This window comes from Lutjanus erythropterus, chromosome 3, assembly GCF_056507025.1.
Source record: "Lutjanus erythropterus isolate fLutEry1 chromosome 3, fLutEry1.hap2, whole genome shotgun sequence".
Lineage (NCBI taxonomy): Eukaryota > Metazoa > Chordata > Actinopteri > Lutjaniformes > Lutjanidae > Lutjanus > Lutjanus erythropterus.
The window spans coordinates 2,247,659-2,275,478 of NC_139319.1; the positions used below are offsets into that span (position 1 = coordinate 2,247,659).

General features: G+C 41.9%; 1 protein-coding gene across 1 annotated transcript; it reads left to right on the forward strand.

Moving 5' to 3' along the window:
* The first annotated feature begins 1,944 nt into the window (after positions 1–1,944).
* Positions 1,945–27,504, forward strand: spred2a (sprouty related EVH1 domain containing 2a). Its single transcript, XM_084714630.1, has 6 exons — positions 1,945–2,728; positions 15,251–15,425; positions 17,302–17,470; positions 18,943–19,007; positions 24,592–24,747; positions 25,594–27,504. Exons 1-6 carry the CDS (start codon positions 2,703–2,705, stop codon positions 26,284–26,286), a joined length of 1,284 nt encoding a protein of 427 aa, XP_084570756.1. The 5' UTR covers positions 1,945–2,702; the 3' UTR covers positions 26,287–27,504.
* Positions 27,505–27,820: the final 316 nt, after the last annotated feature.

The following is a 27,820-nucleotide window of genomic DNA, read 5'->3' on the forward strand; positions in this document are numbered from 1 at the left end:
TGTACAAGTACAGACTCATACAAAGGTGGAGGTGTGGTGATGGTTGTACCTGCAGAGATCCGGCTGCTCTCTGCCTGTATTTTGTTATTTTTCTCATTGTTTTGTTGCTTGTTGCCTTAGAAACCTTTAATATCGCCTGAAGTTCAGTAGATTTTATTACTGTGTCCCGTTATAATCACTGGACAGGACATCTGCACCGGACTGTCCAAATAAAGTGACTCAGAAAATACAGAATCACAGTTAAATAAAGAAATAAAAACACACAGAGTCACGTCTCCCATTTTTTCACCAAACAAACACCAAACACTGTAGATTATTGTAGTCAGAGCAGCTGTAGAACAGATGTGGAGACACAGCTGTAGTGGCATTTCTTGACCACTAGGTGTCAGTAAAACACAGTGGACATGTTGAACTGGGGGTCAGCTGATAAGATAAACTGTTAGGAATATAAATTGGGGCTCTTATTTTGAAGAATAGTTTGTAGGCACTCCTCAGTGGTAGAGAGTGAAGTACTACAGTAAAGTACCACACCTGAGAGTGAAGTATTACACAGTATATCATAGAAATTCACAGGACCAACTGGACTTTTTATTTGCTGTTATCTAGGGACAGTCTTTTGAGCATTTAAGGTCTTTCTCAGCACTGGTTGGACATTTGGTCACACTAGTTCAGGATTTTATTGTACTAGTTGAACAAAAACTCTCAACAGTTACTTTTTTTTTTTTTAGCAACTTTGGCACATTTGTCCAACTAGTTCCCACAGAAGCCTTGTTAGTGGCACCAGGCCATGTCCTGGGCCAAACTAGAGGGCACTTTATTGCAATTTTTCCACTGAAGGACACAATAAAGGGCGCTTTAATATGTTTTCTCCACTGGAGGGGCACTCTGGAGGGCGTCGAAGGGTGCTCTAGAAGACACTTTTTCACATTTTGCACACTGGACGAACGCTCTAGACAGCATCTCGTCACATTTTGTCAGCTGGACAAACATTTCAGATGGCGCTTTATGACACCACAACTGTCAGATGCAACCAGCAGAAATCTGCAAAGTTGCGCAAACATTAACGTGACCACCACATACGTTGTCCTGAACTGAAACTAGATTTCAAACTGAAGCAGTTGTTGATCACTCACGGCCCCTCGCTGCTGGTTAAGAAGAGTGAGAAGTCAGCTATAAAATGGCATCAATCATTTCATCCTGTTAGATATTTGAGTGTAATTTTGTCGTAATTAGTGTATAAACTCCTGAGTAATGGCCAAAAATGTGAGGTCACAGTAACCTTGACCTTTGACCTTTAAGCACCAAACTCTAATCACTTCATCCTCGAGTCCAAGAGAATATCTGTATCAAGTTTGAAGAAATTCACTCAAGCTCTTCTTGTGATATCCTGTTCACAAGAACCGGATGACCTGAAAACACAATGACTGTGGCCATAAAAACATAAAGACATAAAAGATATTAGAGGGAGGTTTTTCAACGTTTCTCCAAACTTCTGAATCACAGAGGTCCTTCAGCATTTCATGAATGTGCACAAATAAAGACTGATCAGTCCAGAAATATTCAAGATTAGTTTATTATTAGATTAGATTAGAATAGTGCACATATGTTTTCTTATATCAAAAAACAAGTACAGAAAAAATGAATCTAAACTGCAAAATAGAGTAGACAAGAAATCAATTTACATTGCTTTTATATCGTGGTACTTAGATCATGTCAGTGACTACATTTTTAACAGGTAATTATATCAGAACACATTTGAAAAGTTTAATCTTTCCAACCCTGAGTTTAAAGAAGGGACAAAATATAAACTTAATATAAACTTCAAAATTTGAAAACAAAATATACCGTCCAGCATCATTCACACAAAATATTATATTCCATTTCTGCCAAGAGATCCTCCTAAATAATACACACTTCAACCTTTAATATGCTGACATCTTTAATATTATAGTCTTGTCCTCTTTAGTCAAAACATATTAATAGTAGTGCAATTAATTAGTTTTTTTATATCAAAAGATGACCAGTGTATTTTAAGTTATGAAGGAGGATGACATTTATTAATATTGCAATAGGCCTATATGGTATTATTACTGACAAATAACGTAATTATTGTTATTATTACTAATATTATTATATGTTAATAGCACGTGACTCTGCAGTCCTTCGGGTCTGACGTCACCCGCCCCCCTCCTCCTCCTCCTCCTCTTCCTCAGTCCGCTCCGCTCTGCCTGCGCTCACTGAATCCAACATGGAGTAAGGAGGAGATGGGGCTCGTCCGGGGCCATCCTCACCGACACCAGCGCAACATTTTCGGTCACCGCATTCCAGCCCGGGCCGGCGGGGGAGGAGGTAGAGGAGGCGGAAGAAGAAGAAGAGGAGGAAGAAAAGGCGTAGGAGGAGGAGGTGGTGGAGGAGGAGGAGGAGGAGGAGGAAGAGGAGACCAGATGCGCCTCTTCTGATGCGCTCCAGCAATTGAGGACTGAGAGGAGAAGAAGAAGAAGAGGAGGAGGAGGAGGAGGAGGAGGAGAGGACACAGAACACATAACGCTCATCGGGATTCAAGAGCCGAGCGGAGAGCGGGAGAGAACCGCCGCTTCTGCCGCTTCTGCCGCGTCTGCCGCTGAAGGGCGAGGAAACATGAAGACACCGCACTGTGCAGCCGCGGCGGGAGCTGATTATTACCGGAGGTGAAACGGAAAAAAATGAGCGAGGACACGCGCCCAGACGAGTGAGTACCCCCCCCGTACCCCATAATAATACCCCCCCCCCCCCCCCCCCCTTATCATTATTATTCTGTGATGATGACTGGCTGCTTATTGGCGCGCCGCCGCTCAGCTCTGTGCATTGATCACATGGATGCAGATCTGTGCTCATATGTTGTTATGGGCTCGAGTGATGAGGGGGTGCAGGGGCCCTCCTCCTCCTCCTCCTCCTCCTCCTCCTCCTCCTCCTCCTCCTCATGGAGAGGTTGGTTGAGGTCGGACAGATTTCACAGTCAGGAGAAACGTGTGCAGCCTCCTGCAGATGTGAGAGGAGAGGATGGATGGGGGGTGCAGTTTACATCATGACAGACAGACAGACAGACAGAGGGGCTTCTTTTTTGTGTCCCATGTTTGCATGTTGTCCTTCATTCATAAAAACAGATCAGGGACATGTTCCTCCAGCAGGAGCAGCCTTCCTGAGGCCACTGTGTGTTGTGACTCATCATCAGGGAGTCCACAGGTTGTGACCAGTTCAACCAGAGGGAGAATATTCCTTCTCTGTGTTGAGGCTGGAAAAATATAATTATTCAAAATAAAATAAAAAAATGCTACAGGAGATGATAAAAAGTTTGAGAATCAGAATCAAGTTTATTGCCTAGTAGATTTTCATGTTTAACTGAATTTTCCTTGTTTATATTTTATATTTTTTTTATTATTTTATTTATATTTTAACAGTCTAAATATGCAAAGGAGGAGAAAAAAACAAGTATAGAAAAAAGGAATGTAAAATTAAAATAGAATAAAGAAAATATATACAATGTAACATATATATAACAGGTGTCATATTAAACGGTTATAAAATTCCCAACAACTGTTACCATTACCGTTATTGTTAAAACAGTTTTTGATTTACCATGATTTGAAAAACCAGCATCAACCAGTCTGCAGACGCAACCTCAGCAGCAACATGGGTTTGTTACGCATCAGTGAACTTGCATCAAAATGAGCTCGGAGAACAGAAAACTTCCACTTCGTCAGCACGACACGAGGGGAGGCGTTCAAATGTTCTCATCTCGTGAACATGATAGAACGACCCCATTTGAACGCACCATATGATCAGAACTGCTTCCGCAACAGTGTTCTATTCTTCATAACAACAGTCTGTTCCTCATAGCAGGAAGAGGAGGGGTCTTCAGTCATCCTGACAAATGACAAACCTTGAGTTCTTTCCAGTATCCGTGAAAAAATTACTAAGCTATTAACTGGTCAAATTTGTGGAAAAGTTGCGGCAATTGGACAAAATTGCAAGGTTGTGCAGAACTCACAGATATTGGTTGAATTAGTGTGAATTGTTGCGATCACAACAATGCAACTTCCTGGAGGGACTTGTAGAAATCAAAAGCTGTGATACATCAAGATGCACAGATACATTTTTTTTTATAAAAACATCATAGCCCTTTGAATCTGAATCAAATCGAATCTTGAGGTACCAAGAGATTCTCAGCTTTAATATATTCTATAGTATAAAGAGTAACTGATCCATTAGTTTGGTAAATCACGATAAATCACAGTGAGTTGTTCTGATATCAGTAACAAAACTACCTTCAGTGGAGCCTAAAATGCTGGTTCAGGTGTCAGCAAGTTCTCCAGTCAATGCACCCATCGTATCATGAAATTTTTAAGCCCTGAGACAGGTCTTTCCATACGCCAGATTTCTTTAACCCAACCGTACAGCGTCACTAGTAAACAGCTGTAAAAAAAATAATAGTAATATGTTTTTTTCAACACACATGGAATCAGAATTGGTATCAGGAAGAAAAAATAATATTAGAGCATCTCTTTTGCAAAGCGATATACAATTTTCCCCAGTTATTAAATTATTAAGATTTTAGAATGATTTTACAACAATTGTTGACATGAATGACAGAAAAGTGACAGGCTAACGTTAAGCTAATGCTAATACTAGCGTTGTACCTTAACAACATTGGCTTGATGCACTTGTATGACTTTCAGAAGCTTTGTTATCCAGCCTTGAACTGCAGCATCTTCTTGGAGATGTGATAAAATAAATAAATGAATAAAAGTGTACTTATTCATCCGTTCTTCCGTGTTGAAAACAGTTGTTGTTGTTAGCATGTTGTTAGCTGCCCAGTGGCAATCCCAAGATGCCTTGCGTTGAGTCTGTCAACTAGTCAGAGGCTGTGTTTCTGATTAATAGATCAGTGTGCTGATATCAACATGAGATTAACCCTTCAAAATAAAATTTGCGGTGATGTTGGTAATGAGCTCAACCCTGCGGTAGCATCACATTGCGGTAATCTTGTTATCATCACAGCCTTATTTCTGGCTGGGTTTGGGAGGGCTGACCCCCCCACTCAAGCGTCTGGAGGTCTCACTTGTCTCCCGCTTCACGTCTCTCCTGTCCCTGCTTGAACCCATGGTTTCTTTCTGGACCGGTCCTGGTCGGAGCAGCTGTAAATCACCTTGGTACTGTATTCCCTGTCACCAGACTGGCCTCCATCTGTCTTGGAGGCAGGATCCTGCCACGGTACTGCTACAACTAGGTATGATTCAGTGACATCTGGACATGAGAGTGCCCCATAAGCAAAGCCAAAACATCTGGATCGACCGCTTGTAGCTGGCTGCAGTATAAGTCATAAACCCTGTCCCCTAGATGTTAACAAATGGGAAATGGGCCAAACTAAAAACTCAAAGTCACATCAACTAATTTTTTTCCAAAGATGTTTTCTGTTATTTGAGGTACTTCTTAGTTCGTGGTCAGACGAGCAGATGTGGCAGCAGGCTGCAGCAACAGTGAGCAGCACCCTGAAACTTTAAGTACACCATCATGATCATGATGGATACATGTTCCACTGAGAAGAATATATCATATATTTACTGTCTGACAGGCTTTGCTTCTTTGTCATTTTCAAGTGTCCGGGTTCTGTTAGTTGGTTGTAGCAAAGTACTAAAAGCTGCAGAGTTTGAATAAACCACTCAGAACATGTTGGCTTTGAATGCATCGTCAGTCTTCAGCCAATCAGCCTCTCCGTCCCGGGCGGAGAGCCTCGGCAGCAGGTAACCTGATGAAGCCAGGTACCTTTTCTTTACACTGCCTCACGCTGTGCACACCCCTGCAGGTAAACACATGACTCATACGCCCACGTACAGCCAGATAATAGGCTCAACTTGTGAAATGTTTACCCACAGTGCACCAGAGAGAAGCAGGTAGCAGGCTGTTCTATAAGACAGAGGTGTCACTGTTATCAAATGTCCTCCCGTCTAGTTTTTACCTTTAGTTCAATTTTTTATGACTGTTTTTTTTGCCCTGGGTTTTTCCTCCCAGGCTGCGTACAGGCTCAGCTAACCCACTGACTGGTCGAACTTGTCTTTATCAAAACCTTTTTCATGTGTGGTGGACAAACCATATCAGTGGTATTTCATTCAGACATATGTAGCATTTCTGTACTGCAGTCTGTCTTGTTATTTTTGTTGTATTTGCAGATAAGTTTATATCTTAAAGAAGCCAATCGGCTGAAAAATAAACACATATATATATAACCAAATCTGGGGAGTGACGGATTATGTAACAGGATTATGTAATCTGGACACAAAGAATGGTAAAAAAAAAATAGTTAAAGATAAAAAAACATATATTTAGTAAAAATTTAGTAAAGATTGTTAGCAGAAGTATAATCTCAAAATAAAGAATGACATAGCTGCCAATTCATTATCCTGGTCTCTAGCAGAAAAATGTTTTACTGGATGGAAATTTTACCATTTTTTTGTCTTTAAACCAATCAATCAATCAATCAATCAATCAATCAATCAGTTACACACAAAAAGGGAAGGAACAGCTGGACAAAGTAATAAACCTAACAGCAAACATAAAACACTCAGAGCTACAATGATTAATGTATTATTAATCAACTTTTAAATTAATTTGCATGAATTTGAAAATCTGTCAATCAGTTATTTTTTGGGGGAAAAAGTCCAAATTCTCAGATTCCAGCTTCTTAAATGTGAATATTTTCTGGTTTCTTTACTCCTCTCTGACAATGACTGAATGTCTTTGAGCTGTGGACAAAACAAGACATTTGAGGACGTCATCTTGGTCTTTGATCAACATTTTTCACCGTTGTCTAACATTTTATGGACCAAATAACTAATTGATTAACTGACAAAATAAAAGACCAGTTAATTGATGAAAACACTATATTAGGCAAAGTAATCAAGTTACATGCAACTTTAAGCTTGATTTTTCTACGTGTTGGCCATTAGATTTTTTACAACGTTTCTGTCTATTAAGTTTATTTAAGAAATTTAAGAATTTCAGTAAAATCAGATTTTTTGTTGTTGTCCCAAGGCAGAGAAAGGTCAGAGGTGGTTCACTCATTACTGGTATAGAAGGCCACAGCCTGTGTGTTTGTTTAGAAAGTGACCAATCACATTTTGATTTACAGTGGGTGGGACTAAAAATTGTCACCCCAGGCCTTCCTTGGCCTGCTTGTAATCTAGACAAAGAAGACGCGACCAGCGATGTTCGATGGCCATTACAGCTCAATCATCAAACTTAATAATTTATCCAAATGGATAGTAGAGTAAATGTTTTTTTTCTACTGTTGAATACAAGTTAAAGTTCAGAAAACTCTAGTAAAATGTTATTTATTCTGCTGTCATTGTGTGGTGTCTGCTGCCCTCTACTGGGCGTGACATGTGACTGCTGCACACTACAGACACCTGCTGTTGTTCTGCTGCTTATTCCAGCAAAATCTTTTCTCCTTTTGCTCCTATTTTTGTTTTGTGTGTCTGGCTAAGTTTTGTGTGACCTGAAGTCCCAGCTTTTCCACTGAGTATGACTGTCTGTATGTTGTGAATACATTGAAATTTGGGCTGCATGAAGTCCTTGAAATGAGAACGCTGAAGAAAACACAGCGGCTCTGTAGCTTCATCAGCGATCTGCAGTGGGAGGTGATCTGATAGCTGCTCAGTAGTTTTACTGTTTTTGGCGAAGGATTGTTGGTTTTCATTGGACGGTGAGCGACTCAAACTCTCCCCTGCTCCTCTCCAGAGGTGTTTTTGTGGGGGTGTTTTCTATTGATCGGGCAAACCGATGCCCCCGAACCAGCCAACAGAGAGCTGTCGATAACGCCAGAGGGAGGGGAGGGGGTTGAAAATGACATTGAGGAAAGGTCAGCAGGCAGCAGTGTCCCTGGTACTCCGGCCCCACCCACACAGGACATCATCGATTTTATATCAGTGCTGACCTCCATCTGAGCTGCTGGTGCCCAGTGACTCCAGCTGAGGCGGCTCTGGTGGTCGTAGATGTGGAGACGGAGAGCAGATTTTAATGTTGAGTTTAGTGAAAATAAGTAAAATCATCTTATCTTCTCTCAGCTGTGATTAAAAACAAATAAGTTCTCTCTTCTTGAGTTCTCTCTGATGACACCAGTGGAATATGCTTTTACCACAAGTTTGGAGATATCGGCTGTAGGAATGTCTGCCTTCTCTCCAGTATAATAGAAATAGATGGCACTAGTCCTGTGGTGCTCGAAGTGCTAAAAAAAAATGTAAAAATCAGTGTCTCTTTCCAAATATCTTGACCCGTTTACCCAAGATAATCCACAGACTTTGTTGTAATGTAGGAACTACTTTATGTCTGCAGTAGAATCTACTTTAAAATCTACCAGAACTACTTTCTAAAACTCTGCAACTCATGCCAAAAAAATGGCCAGCCTCCAAACGGCAACGTGACCCGGCTAATGGAAGATGGATTTCCTTTAGGGTCGACTCGGCTGTGCCGCACGGCTGCAGATCGACTTCACCGCCGCTCACGTTTCACACATCAGGTGACCAAAAAAATAATTTTTCAATGAATGCAGTTATATTGAAGGGTTTATGAACTACATGGACTGAGAACGTACTCCACGCAGATCATGAACACTATAATATATCACCACTCATTGAGATCGGTCGAGAAATAAACATTTTCGCTCCAGACAAAAAAAGCAACTCCGTCATTTCTTCATATGTCAGTCTTGACTTAGGAAAGCTGGAAAGCCAAAGAGGTGAATGTCGTGTCTACGGATACATGTCCATGTTTGCTGTGAAAGTGAGCTCGCTTGTTAGCTGTTACGAGTCGTACTAAAGACAATTAAAACAACCTAAAACCGGAGGTCTTCCAGATATGTTTCAAAGCTAGAATCCGAGGGTAGAGTAAAAAACGCAATCAGATGATCAATTGTGTTTCCTCATCTGATTTTCCCCTCATGTTGCACCCTTCGTAAGCAAAGCAAGGTATCTCTGTGTGCAAATGGTTACCAAAATTGAAGGCTTTAAATCTTTAAATTTAAATTCATCTTGAGAGCATCTAAATAATAATTCCACTGTTAAAATTGTGTAGTTGTGTACACGGTGTGTGTTTACTTGTCTCGAGGAAAAGTTTAAGAAGCAGCAATTTCAGAGAGAAAGAAAAACGTCTGGGACAGTTGTCTCAAAAAGTAGAATTCGGGACAGTTGCAGGAGAGAGAACGATAATTTGGGGCCCTGGGTGTTGACAACATACGTGTTCCTGTTGGAGCGTTATGTGTAGTTATGTGTGTGTGTGTTTGTCTTTCATGATGATGGAGCAAACAGACCACCAGAGACTGTTATCTGCATCTCTGGTCAGCTCCCACAGATGTGTGTGTGTGTGTGTGTGTGTGTGTGTGTGTGTGTGTGTGCGTGTGCGTGTGCGAGTGTGTGTGTCATGCTGTTTGTTTAAGTACATCCGCACACTGTTGTTAAAGTGCTTTAAGCAGTCATTTCATTACCGTGTCCTCTGAGGACGGGGTTGTTTGAGGGCAGGGATGTCCAGCTCTGTGCAGCTTGTTTCCACCGCAGGAACCGAGGAAACAGGTTTTTTTTAGGGACTCACAGTGTTGTGTAGCTTCACACTATATAAGAGCTCGCTCAAAGTTCAGTTCATAGAGATTAAAAATAATTAGTTCACATTCTTTTTTTCTGTTTTTGTTTAAATTTAAGTTCAAATAGACCCTCCTCTGGGACACTGGAGTCTGTATAATGATGTCATGCGACATGTGATCACTGACCTCCTGAAATCTGAGCTGTCTGGTTTCAGCTTTTTCAGTTTCAGCTGTAGACGTTCTTGTTGGATTGTCTCTTCTCTGATCGGTCAGAGGATGGAGATCTTCACTCTGGTGTTAGTCGGGTTCTGGTCGGTGGCTTAAAGGTCAGACAAACTGACAGGTAATTTCCTTGATTTCCCAGCACAGTTGTGTAGTGCATCTCTGACTGAGACTGTTGGCCAGCTGCTTTGTCTGCTCAGACTTCCCAGTCGGTGTGAGGAATCATCAGTGATACAGCGATGACGGAAAGACAAGCTCAGGTCTAATGGACTCGGGAGTTACTGTAAACCAGCAGAGACAGAAGGCTGACTGTACAATATCTGTGTCAGACTGTTCCTTTATCTCCTTTCTGTCTGATTAATAAGCATTTTATTTTCCTATTTCATTTTGGACCTGAAGTTTGAGCGCCTGATTCTCCCCACACCATCATCCTGTCAGGAACTGTGATGCACGTTTGACAGCATTTAAAACAACAGTGATTGGACTGATGGAGGTTGTCCAAGTCAGATTGTCCAACAGGTCAATTCATTTCCCTTCGGTTTCAAAATCAACCCACCATTTGGCCCTGGCTTGTCAGATTGTTGCACAAAAAAAAAGAGATTTTGGGAATGGATGACACTTGACACATTCATCGTGCTGGAAAAGTCTGTGCTCAGGGTCAAGGTTATCTGTCTTTTCTAGAGCTTGAGATCTGTGCCTGAACCCGAAGGGACGCAATGGGACTCAATGGGTTTGGGTCGGGTCGGGCTGTATATCTCACATATTTCATTAGCTTATGTTGGGTTTGGGCTGTATCATTATTATTCTTATTTTTTTATTTTTATCTTTTATTTTTTTCATTTTCCTCCCCAATTTTGTTGTTGCTAATTCAGATTCCCCCCATGTTTTGTCACTCTCACTGAAAACTCCTACTGTTTGGTACATAGAGGGAAGCTTGTTAAGAAAAATGTTGGCCTGTAATCGGGTTCGGTTCCCTCATATGCTAATGAAGGACGGGTTCGGTTTGGGTTCAGACAGCATTTTGTCACATTGGAGGAGAATATAGTGACCTTACAGTAGTTTGCACAGCAATAGCAAATTGATCGTGTTGGTTGGAGGTGGATGCAGCTAAGGTGATAAAATGATTTTTTTGTGTTATCGCTTGGCGATATAGACTAAAAATACCCCTTTTTTTTTGACCAAATACCTCAGAATCGATAATGTGACTATATTGTAGGGATGGCCATCAGTGCTTTCACAAGATATGAACCCAATTCGATTTTTTGATAAATAATCATATACATAATGATTAAGTGGGTAAAACCAAATAATAGAACAGTTAGAACAGTCTAGTGAATTCAGAAAATACATCATTTTAATATAATGCAGCCTTTAAAACCAGGAAAAGACAACAATTACTTCATATCACAATATAATGATATCCAAAATCTGTCGCGGTATCTAGTCTTATATCGTAATACGATATAATATCGATATATTGCTCAGCCTTGCTGAACAGATAAGGAATACATTACAGAATCTCCATAACTAATAAAAATGATCCTAGCAACCACCTATCATCATCCTAGCATGATTACCATAGCAACCGCATTGAAACATCGGCATAACTGCCTGGAGCATATTTGCTGATACCTAGCAACCTCCTACAATACCCTAGCAACCACCTACAATACCCTAGCAACCACCAACAATATCCTAGCAACCACCTACCAGTGCCCAGGCTACCACCTATAAATACCATAGCAACCAAATGGGTAACTGCACGGAGCACATCTGAAGATAAACCAACCACAGTGAATAGTGAACGCATCTGCAACACCCTAGCAACCACTTAGCAACAACCTAGCAAAACCTTAGCAACCACTTAGCAACTGCCTCGTCATTTCCCTGGATGAATATTTGGCAACAACCATGCATCAGAACTGAATGAACAAGGTTGCGCCACTCTACTTTATTTACAACCACGGTGTGAAAATATAAAAGCAACGAGATATTTCCAAGTGCAAAAGTGAAAAACGTGTATCTCAAGAACACCTCGAGGGAATTTCCTCAAACCTGTCACAAATGTTCATTTCGACTCAAAGATGAATTGACTAGATTTTGGGGATCAAAGGTCACGATGACCTCAGTAAACACATTTTTGGCCATAACTCAAGATTTTCTATGCTAATTCACGTGCCACTCATTTGCTCGCCACTTGTGTTTGGGAGCTTCTCGAACGTTAAGCTGAGGTGAAGGCACAGATTTTATGTTTATTCTGCAAATTTATCTTATACTTGTACAGAATAAATGATCAGTTTGTGAGTCTGACAGACTGAGAGACAAACACGAGGAGATGAATGGATGACATCACCACACCTGCAGGGATGGAGGTGGACGTTGTACATTAAAAACCTTTGACCTCCTCTTTATGAGCCTGACAGCACAGAGACACCTGGTGCACACACACACACACACACACACACAAACACACACACACACACACACACACACACACCTGATAAGCGCTGTCCTCTGACTAACATTCAACCTACATTTTCTAACCTGGAAAGACCTTCAGGTGTGTGTGTGTTATATAATATCACAGGACACACACACACACACACACACACACACACACACACACACACACACACACACACACACACACAGAAAGCTGGATGTTACTTGGACAAATGACTGGAATGTGTCCTTATTAAATCTTTTATAATACACTTACACAAACACAAAAAACAATCAGTTGCTTAATAGACAGTTAAAAAAACAACTTCGATAATTGATAAATTGAGCAAGAATGTCAAAAAGTCTCTGGTTTATTTATCTTCCTCAATGACTTTTTTGGTTTTATATAAACACAAAATGAATCATTTTACGTTTCAAACGTTTGGTTGGATGTAATTTTTTTTTTTTTTGGCTCATGCGTCAGACTAGCAGCTGACATTGGACTGAATGGGTGCCATCTTTGCATTCCCTATCTAAATTCTTATAACATATCTGTGGTTTATACATTTTTAAAAAAATTTACCAGAAGCAAAATCACTGACAACATTCTCACAGTGTTTGAGCGCAACAGAAGTTTGATATTCACCATTGGCTGTTTTTGCCTTTATGTCATTCTTTAGCGAGCGGCTAGCGTACATCGCTGTCAGATCAAACGATGACGTCCCTTTGTTTGGCAGAATGTGGGGTCAAAGGTTGTGTCGTAGACTTTCACAATAAAATCCTGCCGCTTGATTAGGCTTGATATTCACAGCAGGAAAAACCCTCCTCTGTTGCACTGATACCTGTCCCTCTGAAACAACGGCAGGTAGGAACTAATTAACTCAGAGACGGGGGACATGAGGAAGCAACTTAAATACTACATGTAAATTTGTGATTAAAATAATAGTTAAAGTGCTGTAAATGACAATGAAATAATTATGTAACATCGTACGTAACAGTAAACTTAATTCTTCTGAAGTCCACAATAATGTTGTGGAATAATTTCTACTGAAGTATAAAATGCACACAGTAAAATGATGTTGCTATTAATCATTTTTGGTAGGACATGATTTATTCCACTTTCCAAGAACAGGTAATATAACAAATTTTTACTTAAACTTTTTAAATCAAAAGTCATTGTGAGGTAAAATGGTCCCGGTCATTGTTTTATTAATATGGAATAATATTACTGCTGCATGTTGCATTTTGCTGCAGGAGATGTTTAAGGTTGAGCTCATTTTAACTCCTTTATATTCTGTTGGCGAGTTTGATCTACAGCCGTCCATTATGTTATTTTAGAGAATGTGTGTATATCAAGATATTAATATATCAAGATATCATATAAAGTGGAATAGTCTGTAAAACAAGTCCATCCTGTTAGAACTAAAAAACAGTTAATGTTTCATTTTACATCATCAGTCATTTTGTAAGTGAAGGTGTCACTGTTTGCAAATGGAGGAGCTCTCATTTTGGAACCAAACTCCAGTATATAGTCCCTCCTGTGTGTGTGTGTGTGTGTGTGTGTGTGTGTGTGTCACTGCACGCTGCCGGCAAATGCAGTGATGACTCATGCTAGACACACACACGCACACACACACAAGCACCATCTGTTTGACAGGCAGGCTGAATCACACGGCGGAGGGAAGCAGTGTGTGTGTGTGTGAGAGAGAGAGAGAGAGAGAGTGTATGTGTGTGTGTGTGTGTGTGTGAGGCTGGAGACGAGGCAGGCAGCGTCTCCTGCCTCTCTCCGGCCCGTTAGGATGTGGCGTCGGCGGCGTGCAGCAGCACAGCTCGACAACCTGTCGTCAACGGAGACCACCGTGATACTGTGACCGTGGAAACAGGATGTACGAGAGATGTCGGAGCACAAAAGGCAAGACAGGGAGAAAGAGAGAGAGAGAGTGTGTTTTTATTTATTCATTTATTTATTTATTTTTAATCCTTCATTTTTTTTCTGTTTGTATTTTGCCTCGATGCTGCCGTGCTTCAGGCTCCATGTTTTTCTGAATGTGAAGATTCAGTCTGTGGGCTCAGCTCAGGGCGATGGACAGGGTTTGTTTTGGTTTTCTGTGTGTGTGTGTGTGTGTGTGTGTGTGTGTGTGAGAGAGAGAGAGAGAGAGAGAGAGAGAGAGAGAGAGAGAGAGATCACAGGTGAGTGATGCTATGTGCAGTAAAGATCATGCTGGAAAAAAGGCCGAGGCCATGCGGCTGCAGATGCTGGTGGTGTGGAATCAGTGCTAACGGATTCTCATTGGTCGACACCGCTGACACAAATTCGCCAGTCCAGTCCAGGGTTTAAGGCTGCACCTATTTTCTAGGGTTGTCATGTTTTGTTTTGTTTTTTATGATTCCTGAATTGATTTTTCTGTGTATATAAATAACTAGCACTTAATACGTTAGCTCAATGCTAACACATAATGGGAATCCTCATTGATACGCTAACGGGAATTAGCATTGCAATTGTGGTAATACTATCTTAACAAATGGATCCTAGGCAGAATAGAAAAGATGCTGCTGAAATAAATCTCAACGCCTGACTGACGTGTGATCTTGGCGATATCAGTGTCATGGTAACCAGTCTCTGGAAGTGTATGATTCAACTTTTTCTTGTGGGTTAAAATAATCACATATATTTCATGCATATAAATCCTTTAAAAATGTTAATGTTTTTAAACCGAAAAATTGGAATGTAGAGTGTTGGTATTAATAAATTCACTTTCCCGGTTGGGCAAATAAAGACGTAGCAACATATTGTGCATGAAGCCCCACCCTCTAGTCCAAATATGGTAACTTTTGGCTTAAAAAAACCTAGATGGTGGCAGCCATAATGCCAAACTCAAGGGCTCAAAACAGCAGTCCACAAAGCAATTAATGTCTAAGTGGCTGCCTCCTCCACAGCTGGTTCCCATGCTAACCTTTTCTCTCTCTGGTGTGTTGCAGTGACAGCTACATTGTGCGCGTCAAAGCGGTGGTGATGACCAGAGACGATTCGAGCGGCGGCTGGTTGGCGCAGGACGGCTGCCTGAGCAGAGTGGGCGTGTGCAGGCTGCTGCCGACCGAACTGCTGGGACGTAACACCTTCCTCATCCATGGAGAACGTCTCAAAGACAAGCAGGTGGGTACAACGGGTCTTTTTTTTTTATTTTAGTCTCCCATCTTTTTCAGCTCATTGTAGTCATGTTTGTACATATAAAGCAAGTGTGTGATGATAACAACTATTATGTATATAGGTATAAGAAAATATCAGTACACTTGAGTATCGCGATATTGCGATATTGTGATATTGTGATACATGCAAAGATTTGTAGTAGTTCTTTGTTTTATGTTGTGTAAACCTCTGACTGGTAGATAGCATTGTTGTAATCTATCTTTATTTTTCTGAGTCACCTTTTTAAACTCAGATTTCAGGTGGTGTGTCCTTTATACTACAGCAGTTTTCCTAAAATTAGATTTAAAAAAAGCACAATACATCACCTTGCTTACACAACAGAACACAATGTATTGAATCGTAACCCCTGTATCACAATACATATCGTATTACCAGATTCTTACCAATACACTGTCTTAATGATGACTGGCTGCAAGACAAAAAAGACGCAATAAACCCATGAAAACAAACATGAAAGTGGGAGAACAGATAAATACAACCAGGCCCCTGAATTAATCACAACTTATTTAACCGTGTGTGTGGAAGCCTCACAACATGTTTTACCACAATTATTAAACTACAGCAGAACAGAATGAACATCTACAGTACCTGCAGCCTGACGTATCATTAATAAACTAAACTGTTTAACTCACTCACAAGAGTGCAGATTTCTGCCATGAAATAGATGGTGAAGCACCTGCTGCAATACCACCACAACTGCCAGATTCACTCAGCGGAGATTTGCAGAATTCCTCCAACATTAGCATGACCTCCACATACGTTGTCTCGAGCGGAAAAGAGATTTCAAACCGAAGCAGTTGTTGATCACTTGTGGCCCCTAGTGGCCGGTTCAGACGAGTGAGAAGTCAGCCGTCAGTGGTCGTATAAAACAGAGCAAACAGAGTCTGAGGGCGAGAAAGAGAGAACGCAAAATCAAGATGGACGAGCGTGTCAAGTCCGTGCTTCAGGGTGAAAAACAAGCAAGGCCATCCCATCAACCACATCTCCACAGAGGACCTGAAGCTCATTGCACCTTTCTGTCCGAAACAGTTTTCATTTTCCCGCCCAGCGCCCACGTTATATAAGTTGTAAACGTACTTGTGCCCGTCTGAGCGCCCATGGACATGTTGGTCTTAAAATAAGATGATTGCACCACTGACCAACAAAAACCTGGTCTAAAGTCAATGACATAGTATTTTCCTGCTCTTTAAAGGACTACTTATATTACTATATTACTTTTGTACCTTGTTGCACAGCTGATCCAGTGAGCTATTAACACTCAGAAAGCTTGTGTTGTCAGCTCTCCATCGCTACATATTCTGGAGCGCGTACAAGTCATAGGACAGTCTACCTGGGACGCAAAGTAACTCAGAAACCCGGTGACACAGTTACTGGAAATAGTTACTGTAATATAATTACTGTTTTGGAAATTGTAATCCCTTACACTTCTTGTTACTGAGAAAAATAATATATTATAGTAATTATGTAATGTATTACTGCCCAGCACTGTGTCAGCTGTGTGTCAGTATGGTCTGAGGCAGGTCTAAATTTGTTTGCAGAGTACGAACAAATTCAAATAAGAAAATCTGAATCCCAGATTCATGTCTGAAATATTTATATGCATGGTTAAAGCATTTTCTTTTTGTGAAGGAAGCCCGATAACTTGGTCCCTCCTCTGGTACGACCTGAAAAGATGCCCCTGGTGGTGGTTTTATGCTGAGGAGAAATACTGCTGTGAACAGATGAATATATTAGAAGAGACTCCCAGTCGTGTTGCGTTCACTTTCTCCTTTATTATTATTCAGGTCGTCTCATCTTGTTTGTGGGATGTGACTGATTTCAGGTGATTCTGGAGTGTTTCTTGAAGAAGGATCTGGTCTACACGAAGGCCACGCCGACCTTCCACCACTGGAAGGTGGACAACAGAAAGTGCGGACTGACCTTCCAGAGTCCGGCCGACGCCAGAGCCTTCGACCGCGGGGTGAGGAAGGCCCTGGAGGACCTGACAGAAGGTACACACTGCTCACACACTCCTGCCTACAAAAACTCAACTGTAGCTGAAATCCAGTCAAGAGGATTGAGCCAATGAACTGTTATTAATGTCATACAAATGTCCAACTCATCATGAAGCTGCACATTTTCCTAACTTTAATGCGACTTTATTTACGAATTGGTACTATTTGCGATCTTGCACTTATCGATGTATCAAGGGATTTTATTATTATTATTGTACTGTATACAACATGTATACAGATAATTGAAACCAAAGTAGAATAGAATAAAATATATGTATGTACAGTTCAGTCACACATTGGAAAAAGCCATCTGATGACAAAGTAAAGCAGCAAACATCTCCTAGATATCAAATATGGATGTTGTTTTTTTTGGGTGGTCAGTCAGCTGTCAATCAAACGTGATCTGACATACACCTGCCCTGCTCCAACTCACCTGATTCAAATGATCAGGGTTACGTCCCAGGTCTCCTATTTATCGTATCCTCGATCCTCGCTTGATCCACTATCTCGCTTCCTGTCCCAAGTCTCTTATTGCGGAGGAGCGAGGACTGAGGAGGGATCTCTGAGGAGCGATGAGACACATGAGAGAAGCCTTCACAGAAGTCTTTTAACCAGCCGACACACCCCTTTATTTACTAATATTTGATCAGACTGATCTGATATATCACATGACTGGAGTTTCATAGTGGAGTGCATGATTGAGTTAAGGGTGAGACAGAGTTGGGGGGATGACGTGCAGCAAAGGGCCGCAGGCGGGAGTCGAACCCACGGCTGCTGGAGAGAGCTAAGAGCCATCACATGGGATGCACACTTCACCCACTGAGCTACCAGGCCGCCAGCGATAGGATATTTAAAATTAAATGAAATAATCATTTTGTTTTTATAAAGGATTAAGGAAGGCAGGTTGGTGGCTAAAGAGGAGTGTCAGAGAGAGAAAGAATGTATTGAACTGTATTATAGCAGCAAGTAAATTACTGAATACAAAGATGGAGTAAAAATAAAGGATACTGAAGCCAGTTGCTGCATTTCTGATTCATCACAAGGGTTTTGAAAATGTGGCTTCAGAACTGACGGCTGCTTCTCAGCAATAGAAAAAAAAAACTGTAGTGAGACGCTAAACTTTGATATCATATATGCATTAAAGCCATGTTTCCAGAAGCTTTATGGAACTGGGCTGGTGCTGCCAAATGTAAGGCCCAACCCAAAGCCATATTTTTGCTTTATTTCATCCATTTCTGTCTGTTAGCTTCCCAGAAACACACCAGCTACACTCTTTAAGTTTCATTTGAAAACAGCCAAACCCAAACCTGGACCATGATTACAGCCGCTGCGGCGCTGCACAGCGCGCCCACAGATGTTATTTTAGTTGTCACCATTACGAACGCAGTGAAAACTGTGGTTGGAGTGAAAGCAGCTGATGAAGTCGTCCCCGTCTCTCTGTCCTACTGATTCTCCCTTGTGTCCCCCAGGGTCGACCACGTCCTCGTCAACGCTGCAGAACGAGGCGGAGCTCGGCGATGATGACGTCTTCACGGTGAGAAGCTTCCTCCAGCTGTTCAAACATCTGAGTGCAGTAAATTTTTCCAGGGTCTTTTCATTTCTTATGTGTGGTTTTAATACGGAGAGCGTTCAGGATCTTATCAAACTGAGTGGATGAAGTGAGCGTAAAAAATACAGAGCTAAAATCTTCATTCAAATGACACGTCATTCCTTCATTTTTAAAGCAAAGCATCAGAATTCACGTTCCTGCTTAGAAACTGAGTTTTTCCTCATCAAACTTTTTATATTGTAGAAACATATGAGGAGGATTCATGTTTGAAAACAGGCAGCAGGGAGGAGCTGCTTTTTGGTATTTTGGTCTCAGAGAGGAGATGCTGCTTTTGTTTTGTGTGTGTGTGTGTGTGTGTGTGTGTGGGTGTGGGTGTGTGTGTGTGTGTGTGTGTGTGTGTGTGTGTGTACTGGGCTTTCGGGGGTTGTTAGACAGGAAGTGTGAAGTACAGGAGGGGTTTGGTATCCTGTGGTGTTTATGACCAGACACATGTCGCCGTCCTGTTTGGGGTTTGGTTTTGTCACACACACACACACACACACACACACACACACACCTCAACTTCTTTCAGTTTGGGGTTTGTCTGAGAATCCCATTGGCTTCAAACGAGGCCGTGTTCACGAGAAGCGTTCACCCTCTTGTGATATTCACCACCTGTGACAAGTTTATGAAGTTGTTCATTTTTGACGCACTTTAAAAAAAAATTTCAAAATAGTTCATAGTTAACTGGGTGCTTGCAAATTAAAATAGTTGCAGTTAAAACTTGCTGTTATTCAACATTTGTTTCACTAAAACTCATATATTCAATTGTATCTAAAGAAGAAAGGTAAATTTTCTCAACAAAACATTATTAGTAGGTAAAAGTTTTTCAAAACTTAAGAGTTTGAGTTGTGCTCAACACTCAAAAATCTATTTATGTAAGTTGCTTTTTCACTTTTTACTTTTCTCAACTTTGTCGTGTTCACAGTGTGGTTTTGTACTTTCTGGTGAGCGGACCAAACTTAAGAAACAATATGACCAGTAGTCAACAGCGAGAGACCAATAATACTCGCTAAAGTTACACACACGTCAAAATGCGACTCTGAACGATTAGTAGTCTGCAGTTTGTGTTAGCCTACCTTTATCATCAGCACTGAATCCAAAATACTCCCAACAGAGACATTTTTCTTCTTTTTTACTAGTTAATCCTGTAACTTAATCCCCCAGACACCATGTTTGTCTGCTCTGCTGCACTGCTGCACAGAGACTGACCCCTGGTGGCATAAGCTGCACACTACAATACAGCTTCTCCCTCTCAGTTTAGTAGAAGGAGGAGCCTCTAACGGTATTGAAAATCATACCTCCTGGATTTCTTAATACCCTGGTACACTGTGATACCTCTAGACCACCCGAGCCTAACTGGTCCTACTCGTTCTTTCGCTTCCCGGCTGATAAAAGTACCAGGAGTTGCTGGACACTTAAAGTAAGATGACAGTATGTTGGTGTTGGTGATGTATATTGTGTGAGACGAGAGATGTAGTTCACTGAACGGTTTCACACAAGACTGAACTAACCTATGACAAACCTGCCACCAAATACGACTTTCTTATCTTGTAAATTTATGTTTTAAATTGAAACATAAACATCATATGTGTAATTCATGACAATTCAAATGGGAACAAAAATGATTTGTCTCTTCCAATAAACTACTGTAAGATCCTTTGGGGAACTCCTTCACTTCTCTATATGACCACGTTTGTCAGCTGTGATCTGTCCTTCCTTCCTGTCTGTCCTGCTCTATACACTCTGTCCAGCAGACCACAAACAGCCCCAACCCAATACATACACTGAATATGTAGTGCATTACAAGACTCTCAAATCCTCTCCACCTCCATCCTCCATCTGATGAAGGGACCAGGTCCCACTCTCCTTTTCCGTATTTCCAGCGGCTTCAAAGAAAAAGGGCGTATCGTTTCCGCAGGATGTCCAGTGCTGGAGGAGAGAGTCTGACCTGTCAGTAATCCGTCACCGAGCTGCCTGTTTACATAGCTGGCCTCGTTTAGAGGAAAGCAGGGCCGACTGAGGGGAACGTGGCTGAACCGCCCCGGCTGCAGATCATTCCCATCCGTCCTGTCTCCAAGTCTGAAGTCTGGTTCTGGAGGAGGAGGAGGAGGAGGAGGAGGAAGAGGAGCTCGACTCTGAGGCGCTGAGAAGACTCCGAGGACAATGAGGATGTAGATCAACATCCGTCAGGAGTGAATAAAGGTCTCTCTGTCGTGATGCAGTGCTTCCTCTGGATGAACTGTTGGAATATGTTTGTTGGGGAACTACAGAGAGAGGAAACCACCCTGAACTCCAGTAATGTGACAGAATGTCTGCACAGATTAAGTTTTTCAGAATTTGCCGTGCCGTTTTAAATGCAATCATATTTATATATGTGATGTATTCTAATACACTAAACCTGAGGTGTTCAACCATGACTGTCGAGGGCTCTGAAATTGGGAATAGTTACCTTTTTTTGCCTAGTCTGACTCACTGGATCTAAACTGAGGGTCAAAGCGTGTCATTGGACGACTGTTTTAGGCAGCATTCTGCTGTTTGCGTGTTACCACTTTCAAAGTCACTCCGTGAATTAGCATCTTATCTTTTCTTTTGCAAAGACTTTAGCCATTTTACTGTGCAAATGTTACACTGAAACAAGTTCCCATCGACATTATTTTGCAGCAGCACCGCCACTGCATCCTGGGCTTTAGCACCACCCAAGACAACTGTGATTGGTTTAAATAAATGCAAACAAGCCAGAGCATGTTTTATAGCAGAGTGATCATGTGTAACTAAGGACAGCAGTTGTGGTCCATCGAAAGCTTCAAATATCTCAGATTGAAAAAAAAAAAAAAAAAAAAAGCAATTGATTTTGATGGTCCTCAGACGTATCAGACAACTTAATGACGGCGCTGAACAATGGATCACCAAGATAATAAATTCCCACGCCAAACTGAATGGCATCCATCCAATATTTGTAGAGATATTTCATTTCGAACCGAAGTTGGTGGACCAACCTAACCTGGTCCACACAGAACCATGTGAGGAATCATCCTTGGAAAGTATCTGGAAGAGGGCAGACACTTTCAAAAAATATTTGGCAGGTGATTAAGGTGTTTTATTGTTATTCAATCTTTAAGAGTATCAGTGGAAATAACACAGTGGTATCAAAACTTCTCCAGTCAAATGATACCTGCATTGGATCCTTTTTGTACCCAGATTTAGAAAAAAATGCTTGCAGCCAAACATTGCAAATGTTCTTCAGTTATTGCAATGTGAAACTGGCCCACAGCACAGGGTGCTGTCTGGCATTTGGCAAATGAAGCTGTCCAGAGTGAAACGTTGCGATGGGTCTAAAAGGGCTTAAAAAGAAAATAAACATGACATTAAGACGTAGTGCGACAGCGTTTTCATACAAAAACGAAACAACTCTATGGCAACTCTGAGGGGACACACTACCTCAGTGATGTTATGATGGTTGAGGGCAAAACTGAGAACCAGAACTGATCTGTTACCCACAATTATCTCTAAGTGAATCTAAAACTAAGCGCGGTCACTCCTGTGCAGCTGCAGCTGTGTTTCTATAGTGATGACAAGCCTCGCTTTTAACTGTCAAAAGCTAATACTTTCTGAAACTTTTTACAAGCAGCAAAGCCACTGACAATGAAATTATTCTCACATCAAAATCCTCCCAAACAACTGGCTTGGCCTTCGACAACATATTGTCCACAATTTGATATCCTCCACCGGCTATTTTTGCCTTTCTGTCATCCACTTAAGCTAGCAGCTAGCCTTCATCGCTCTCCGATCAAACAGTGACGTCCCAGTGTGTGGAAGGATGTGGGGTCAGAGGTTGTGTTGCAGACTTTCACAATAAAATCCTGCCGGCTGATTAGGCTGGCTGTATTAAAGGGTAGAAATGTTAAAAATACTGCACAATCATTTTCATTTTGGATTATTGGAATATTATGGTTCTTGCCTGCTGCTCCCCTGCAATTATTTAATGTTCACCCATTTTTTTTTCACCTTTTACACAATGTTTTTGCAGGTTGCTCGTTGGGTACCTGACTTGGTGCAGGACTCTAATCTGTGAAGATGAGTGTGATTTATTTGATGGAGTTGTCAGTTTAGCGTGCCGAGATGACACCAAAACAGTATAAAGTCTGGCTATGCTCCACGCCAGTTTCATCTGATAAAAATAAATGCATAAAATGTGGAAGGATTATTTCAGGACCTCTTCCATTCGCATGATGGGCATCAAATAAAGAATTCTATAGGTATCACTTCAAGGGTTCTGGTATCGTAATTTTTTAAACACCTAGCCCTACAGTTGACACTTGATTTTGCTCATTTTGATTGATTTTCGATTTAATATTGGAGTTGTGGCACCGCTAACGAGCAGAAAGGAGAAACCACTTTAGCCCAGGTTTAGCAGAATCATTTCATTTAGAGTTTCATAAGAAAAACAGTCAAAATTAGATTCACAAAAATGTAAAATACGTAAAAAATCTGCAAAATGACATTTTGTCTTGCAAACTGTGAAGCAAAAACAAACTCAAACATGTGAGAAAGCAGTTTCCTGTGAAGTTCCTGAGTTCCTGAGTTTCCTGGAGAAAGTCTTCTTGTGTGATCTTGGTGATCCGCATGAAAGCTGCGGCTGGTGTCGACCCGGAGGATGACGCAACCCAGCACACTGCGCTGAGCGCTCAGAGGGCCGCGAGGCCGGGCTGGGATTCATTTAGCACAGACCCAATAAAAACACAAAGACTTCAGAGACGTTTCTGCCACAGTGCTTTGATTCTGGAGTCTTTTTTTCCCCCTCGTTCTTGTCTAATTGCACGCAGAAGTCTGGAGGAGAGTCAGAACACACTGAAGTGAAGTTCAGGTGGTTTCAGAGAGGAACTAAAATCTTCTGTTACGTGTCACATCTGCCAAAAATAGAAGATAGATAGATGATTTTCTTTTTGTTGGAATTTATGATTTCCTTATTATGTTTTTATAGTTGTATTCAGTGGGTTAATTAAGGTGGAGGCAGAGACACAGTGTTCATCAATCTTTGAACCCATCAGTTAATGTCTGATGACCATTTAGCCACTGGGGGAAACAGTTTTTGGGGCTTCTGGGGTAGCAGGCAGATAACTTTATAACAGATATCCAGACCAGAACTTCCTCTTTGGTCTGCTGGTTAATGGCCATAGAATAGAATCTGTATAGTAAAAAGCTAAATTGTCATTGGACGATAACCAGTGGATTACAAGATTTCATTTCAGCCTATGCATTCAGCTTCTTTTCTGTTTACAGACTGTTTACCTGCATGGAACCAAAGTCTGCTCAAATGTGATTGGTCAATACTACTTGGACTACAAAGGGAAACTAGAACGCTTCAGAAGACTCTGTTTATAGAGATTCAGTGTTTATAAAAATGCAGGTGCCACACACCTGAGTGTTTGAGACGATGTGCAGAGGAGCTCGTCACCACAGGGTGAGACTTTAACCTTCCTGCAGCTCGTTCACACTGTCCTCTCTGTCTTCTGTCCTCTTCCTCCAGACGGCCACAGACAGCTCGTCCAACTCGTCCCAGAAGAGGGAGCCGGCGATGCACACGCTGGCCCCGCCCAACTTCTGTGAGGCCCGCCGGCACCACTGCATCCTGGGACATTTCTACGAGCAGCACCGGCCCTCTGATCACTACTTCCTGGACCAGGTGGGTGGAGTCACAGTGGTGGTGGGGGGGTACAGCTAATAGCCCAAAGTCTAATTCAGCTTGACTCCTTTTGCAGATACATTGAGGGGAAGGTGTTGGTTAAATTTCAATTCATTCCTCAGTTTTACAGATGATCAGAGCACTGTTTAGTCACATAAAGTCATCTATACTTAACGTTAATATGTGTATGAATAGCGGTGTAGCCACGGGACCACAGGACACTAAGAGGCAGTGGTGGACTCAGGCTGTCTGAAGGGGCACCAGCTGTGGCTCTATAAGTTTGATGCACTTAACCATATTTTCACATTTTGTCCACTAGAAAAGGCCCTCTCTTTATCATATTTATCTACTGGAAAGGTCCTCATTTTAGCACACTTTGTCCACTAGAAAGGGTCCTCACTTTAGCACATTTCGTCCACTTTATGGGCCTTCACTTTACCATGATTTGGGGTGAACTGTCAGGGGAAAAGCAAAAACTTATGGAATGCTTCAATCATCATCTCATGTGAGGGTAACAATAATGATCAGATAATATAAGATTATAATAATACTTTATTTAAACATCATGATAGTGACAAAGGTACTGGATCCCATCAAATCGGTGCTGGTCCCAGTCTGGGAGTTCCCGGGTCCTGTTTCGGCAGGATCTGGCACAAATAAAGCCCTGGTACTCGGTATCGGCCCATACACAAAGTTCAGATGTCAGAATTGGTTTTGGGAAGAAATAATGGTATCAGTCTAATGGTATCTACTTTGAAATCCAGGTTGTACAGAAACATTATTTTTAATTTAAATGTCCTTAACCCAGGTTTTTAAACAGTGACCATCTCCTCCGTGTGTCTGCAGGCGGTGCACATGTTCCCTCGTCACGTCAGCTTCCAGGTGGAGGAGGAAGAGATCGTACGCATCAACCCCCGCGAGCGAACGTGGCTCACCGGTTACGAGGATTACCGCCACGCCAACTCCACACGTGACAAGATCGCCCAGCCCGAAAACCTCGACGCCTATGTGCACTTCGCTAAGAGCGAGCTGCCCAAACACGACTACACGTACCCGTACCCGCTGAGCTGTGACGTGCAGCGAGGCTGCGACGGCAAACCCGGCTGCCTGGAGCTGGGAAGCGGCCACAGAGCGGTGGTGACGGTGCAGCCGCGAGCTCTGCAGCCCAAAGGCAAGAGGCGGAAGGAAGACGGCGAGCGATCGCGCTGCGTTTACTGTCAGGACATGTTCAACCACGAGGACAACGGGCGGGGCCGCTGCCAGGAAGCACCTGACCCCATTCAGACCTGCATCAGGCGGGTGAGCTTCATGTGGTGCGCGGACAGCCTGCTGTATCACTGCATGTCGGACCCGGAGGGAGATTACTCTGACCCGTGCTCCTGTGACACCAGCGACGAGCGCTTCTGCCTGCGCTGGACGGCGCTGGTGGGTCTGTCTCTGCTGGCGCCCTGCATGTGCTGCTACGCCCCCCTCAGGGCGTGCTACCGCTGCGGCGTAGCCTGCCACTGCTGCGGCGGGAAACACAAAGCCGTGGGCTGAGGCGTCGCAGGCCCCGCCCTCCTCACAGAGACAGCAAGGACTCATGGGAGGAGACGGGGCAAACGGAGGCTGCTGTGATTTTCATGTCGTTTTTTTTGTTGTTGTCGTTTGTCTCGTCTCCGATTTTCAGAACGAGGAGAAGAAGAACTTTGTCTCAACAGATGGAAAAACAAGTTCCCTGTTGCTTTTTGTTTTTTTACGTCTTTTGTGACATTGGGGACCAAAAAAAAAGATGGCTTCCAATTCTCACAAAGACTGAACAAAGAAGATTCATTTCTATACAGAATATATATATATGTGTATATATATACGTATATATGTATATACATGAACAGGTACTTTATATTTTTACACTCATGTTTTAAAGGCTTGAATATGTCTTTTCAGCGTTGTGTGAGGTCAGTGTGAATGTTTTCATGGTTGTAGAGGGAACTGCAGCTGCAAAACATCTTAACCTTAACAAAAATCTAAAATGGTGAGATAACTTTAAACGGTTAGTTCAGCAATTTAAAAAAAATAGGAGCGTGTCTGTGTGTTAAGTACAGAGCTGGGGTCTGGACATGATTAGCCTAGCTTAGCATTAAGAGGGAAACTTCTAGCCTGGCCCTGTCTAGTCTCGCATGGTCAGTAGACTTGGGCGGTCAGCAGGTATTATGATGAGGGCAAATCAGAAGGAAATCCCGAAGGTATGATTTTCAGTGCCGTCACTGTGAATGAAGTTATCTGAAACACTGACGTTGCCACTGTTTTTGCCTAAATAGTTGCTTGATTTATCAATAGGGAACTAAGCCAACAGAAGAATTATTTGGAGGAAATATTTCTGCTCTATAGCCTCAGTCTCCTTGCTAATTAATTAAATATGACTAGGTATGGAGTCATGAAAATATTGCCACATATGACTTTATTTTGACATGAATTCTTCCAACTATATAGTATTTTACTAGCGAAATGATACATCTGTAAATCATCTCCATTTAGACATATGATGTGTTGGTATCTGCAGCAACAAGTGTCATTGGGTCTTTAGCAAGAATTTAAAAAATAATTGTAGATTATTTCACATGCAGTCATCATTCTATAGGCCATAAGTATTTAAACCGAGCAAGACTTATCTAGGAAGACATATAAGATGCAATGCATTGTGTCTTTTATGTAACTTCTATCACCAGCTTTTTTACACACAAATAGTGTCATATACCACAGTGAAATGTCAGGAAGGTATGAGGGTATGAAAAAATGGTAATAGCCAGGAGTCACTCCACAGCGTTCAGAGCTGGAGAAGAGGAACTTGTTTTGGTGGAACGTTTGCAAGAAAAGCTAACAGCTTTTAGCTTGTTTTCACTGGTAGCGTTTCAGGTGCTAATTTGTCAGAGGTTGTTGTTTCCTGGGGACTCTGAACGCATAAGGCAGGCTGAAACCAAGCAACCAGTGGCAGGCTTATATCTGCAGTGTGCATCAAGTGAGTCGGACTGTTTCCTGTCCAAAATGCCCGCCAACACGCTAAAGTCACAAATTAGCATATAGTTTGTTAAAT

What these genes read in the sequence shown, in the direction of transcription:
- spred2a (XM_084714630.1), top strand. Translation starts at nt 2,703, where the DNA reads ATGAGCGAGGACACGCGCCCAGACGA. An exon ending in AACGTCTCAAAGACAAGCAG is followed by an intron (nt 15,426 to 17,301) that starts GTGGGTACAACG and finishes GACTGATTTCAG; the next exon opens with GTGATTCTGGAGTGTTTCTT. An exon ending in ATCACTACTTCCTGGACCAG is followed by an intron (nt 24,748 to 25,593) that starts GTGGGTGGAGTC and finishes GTGTGTCTGCAG; the next exon opens with GCGGTGCACATGTTCCCTCG.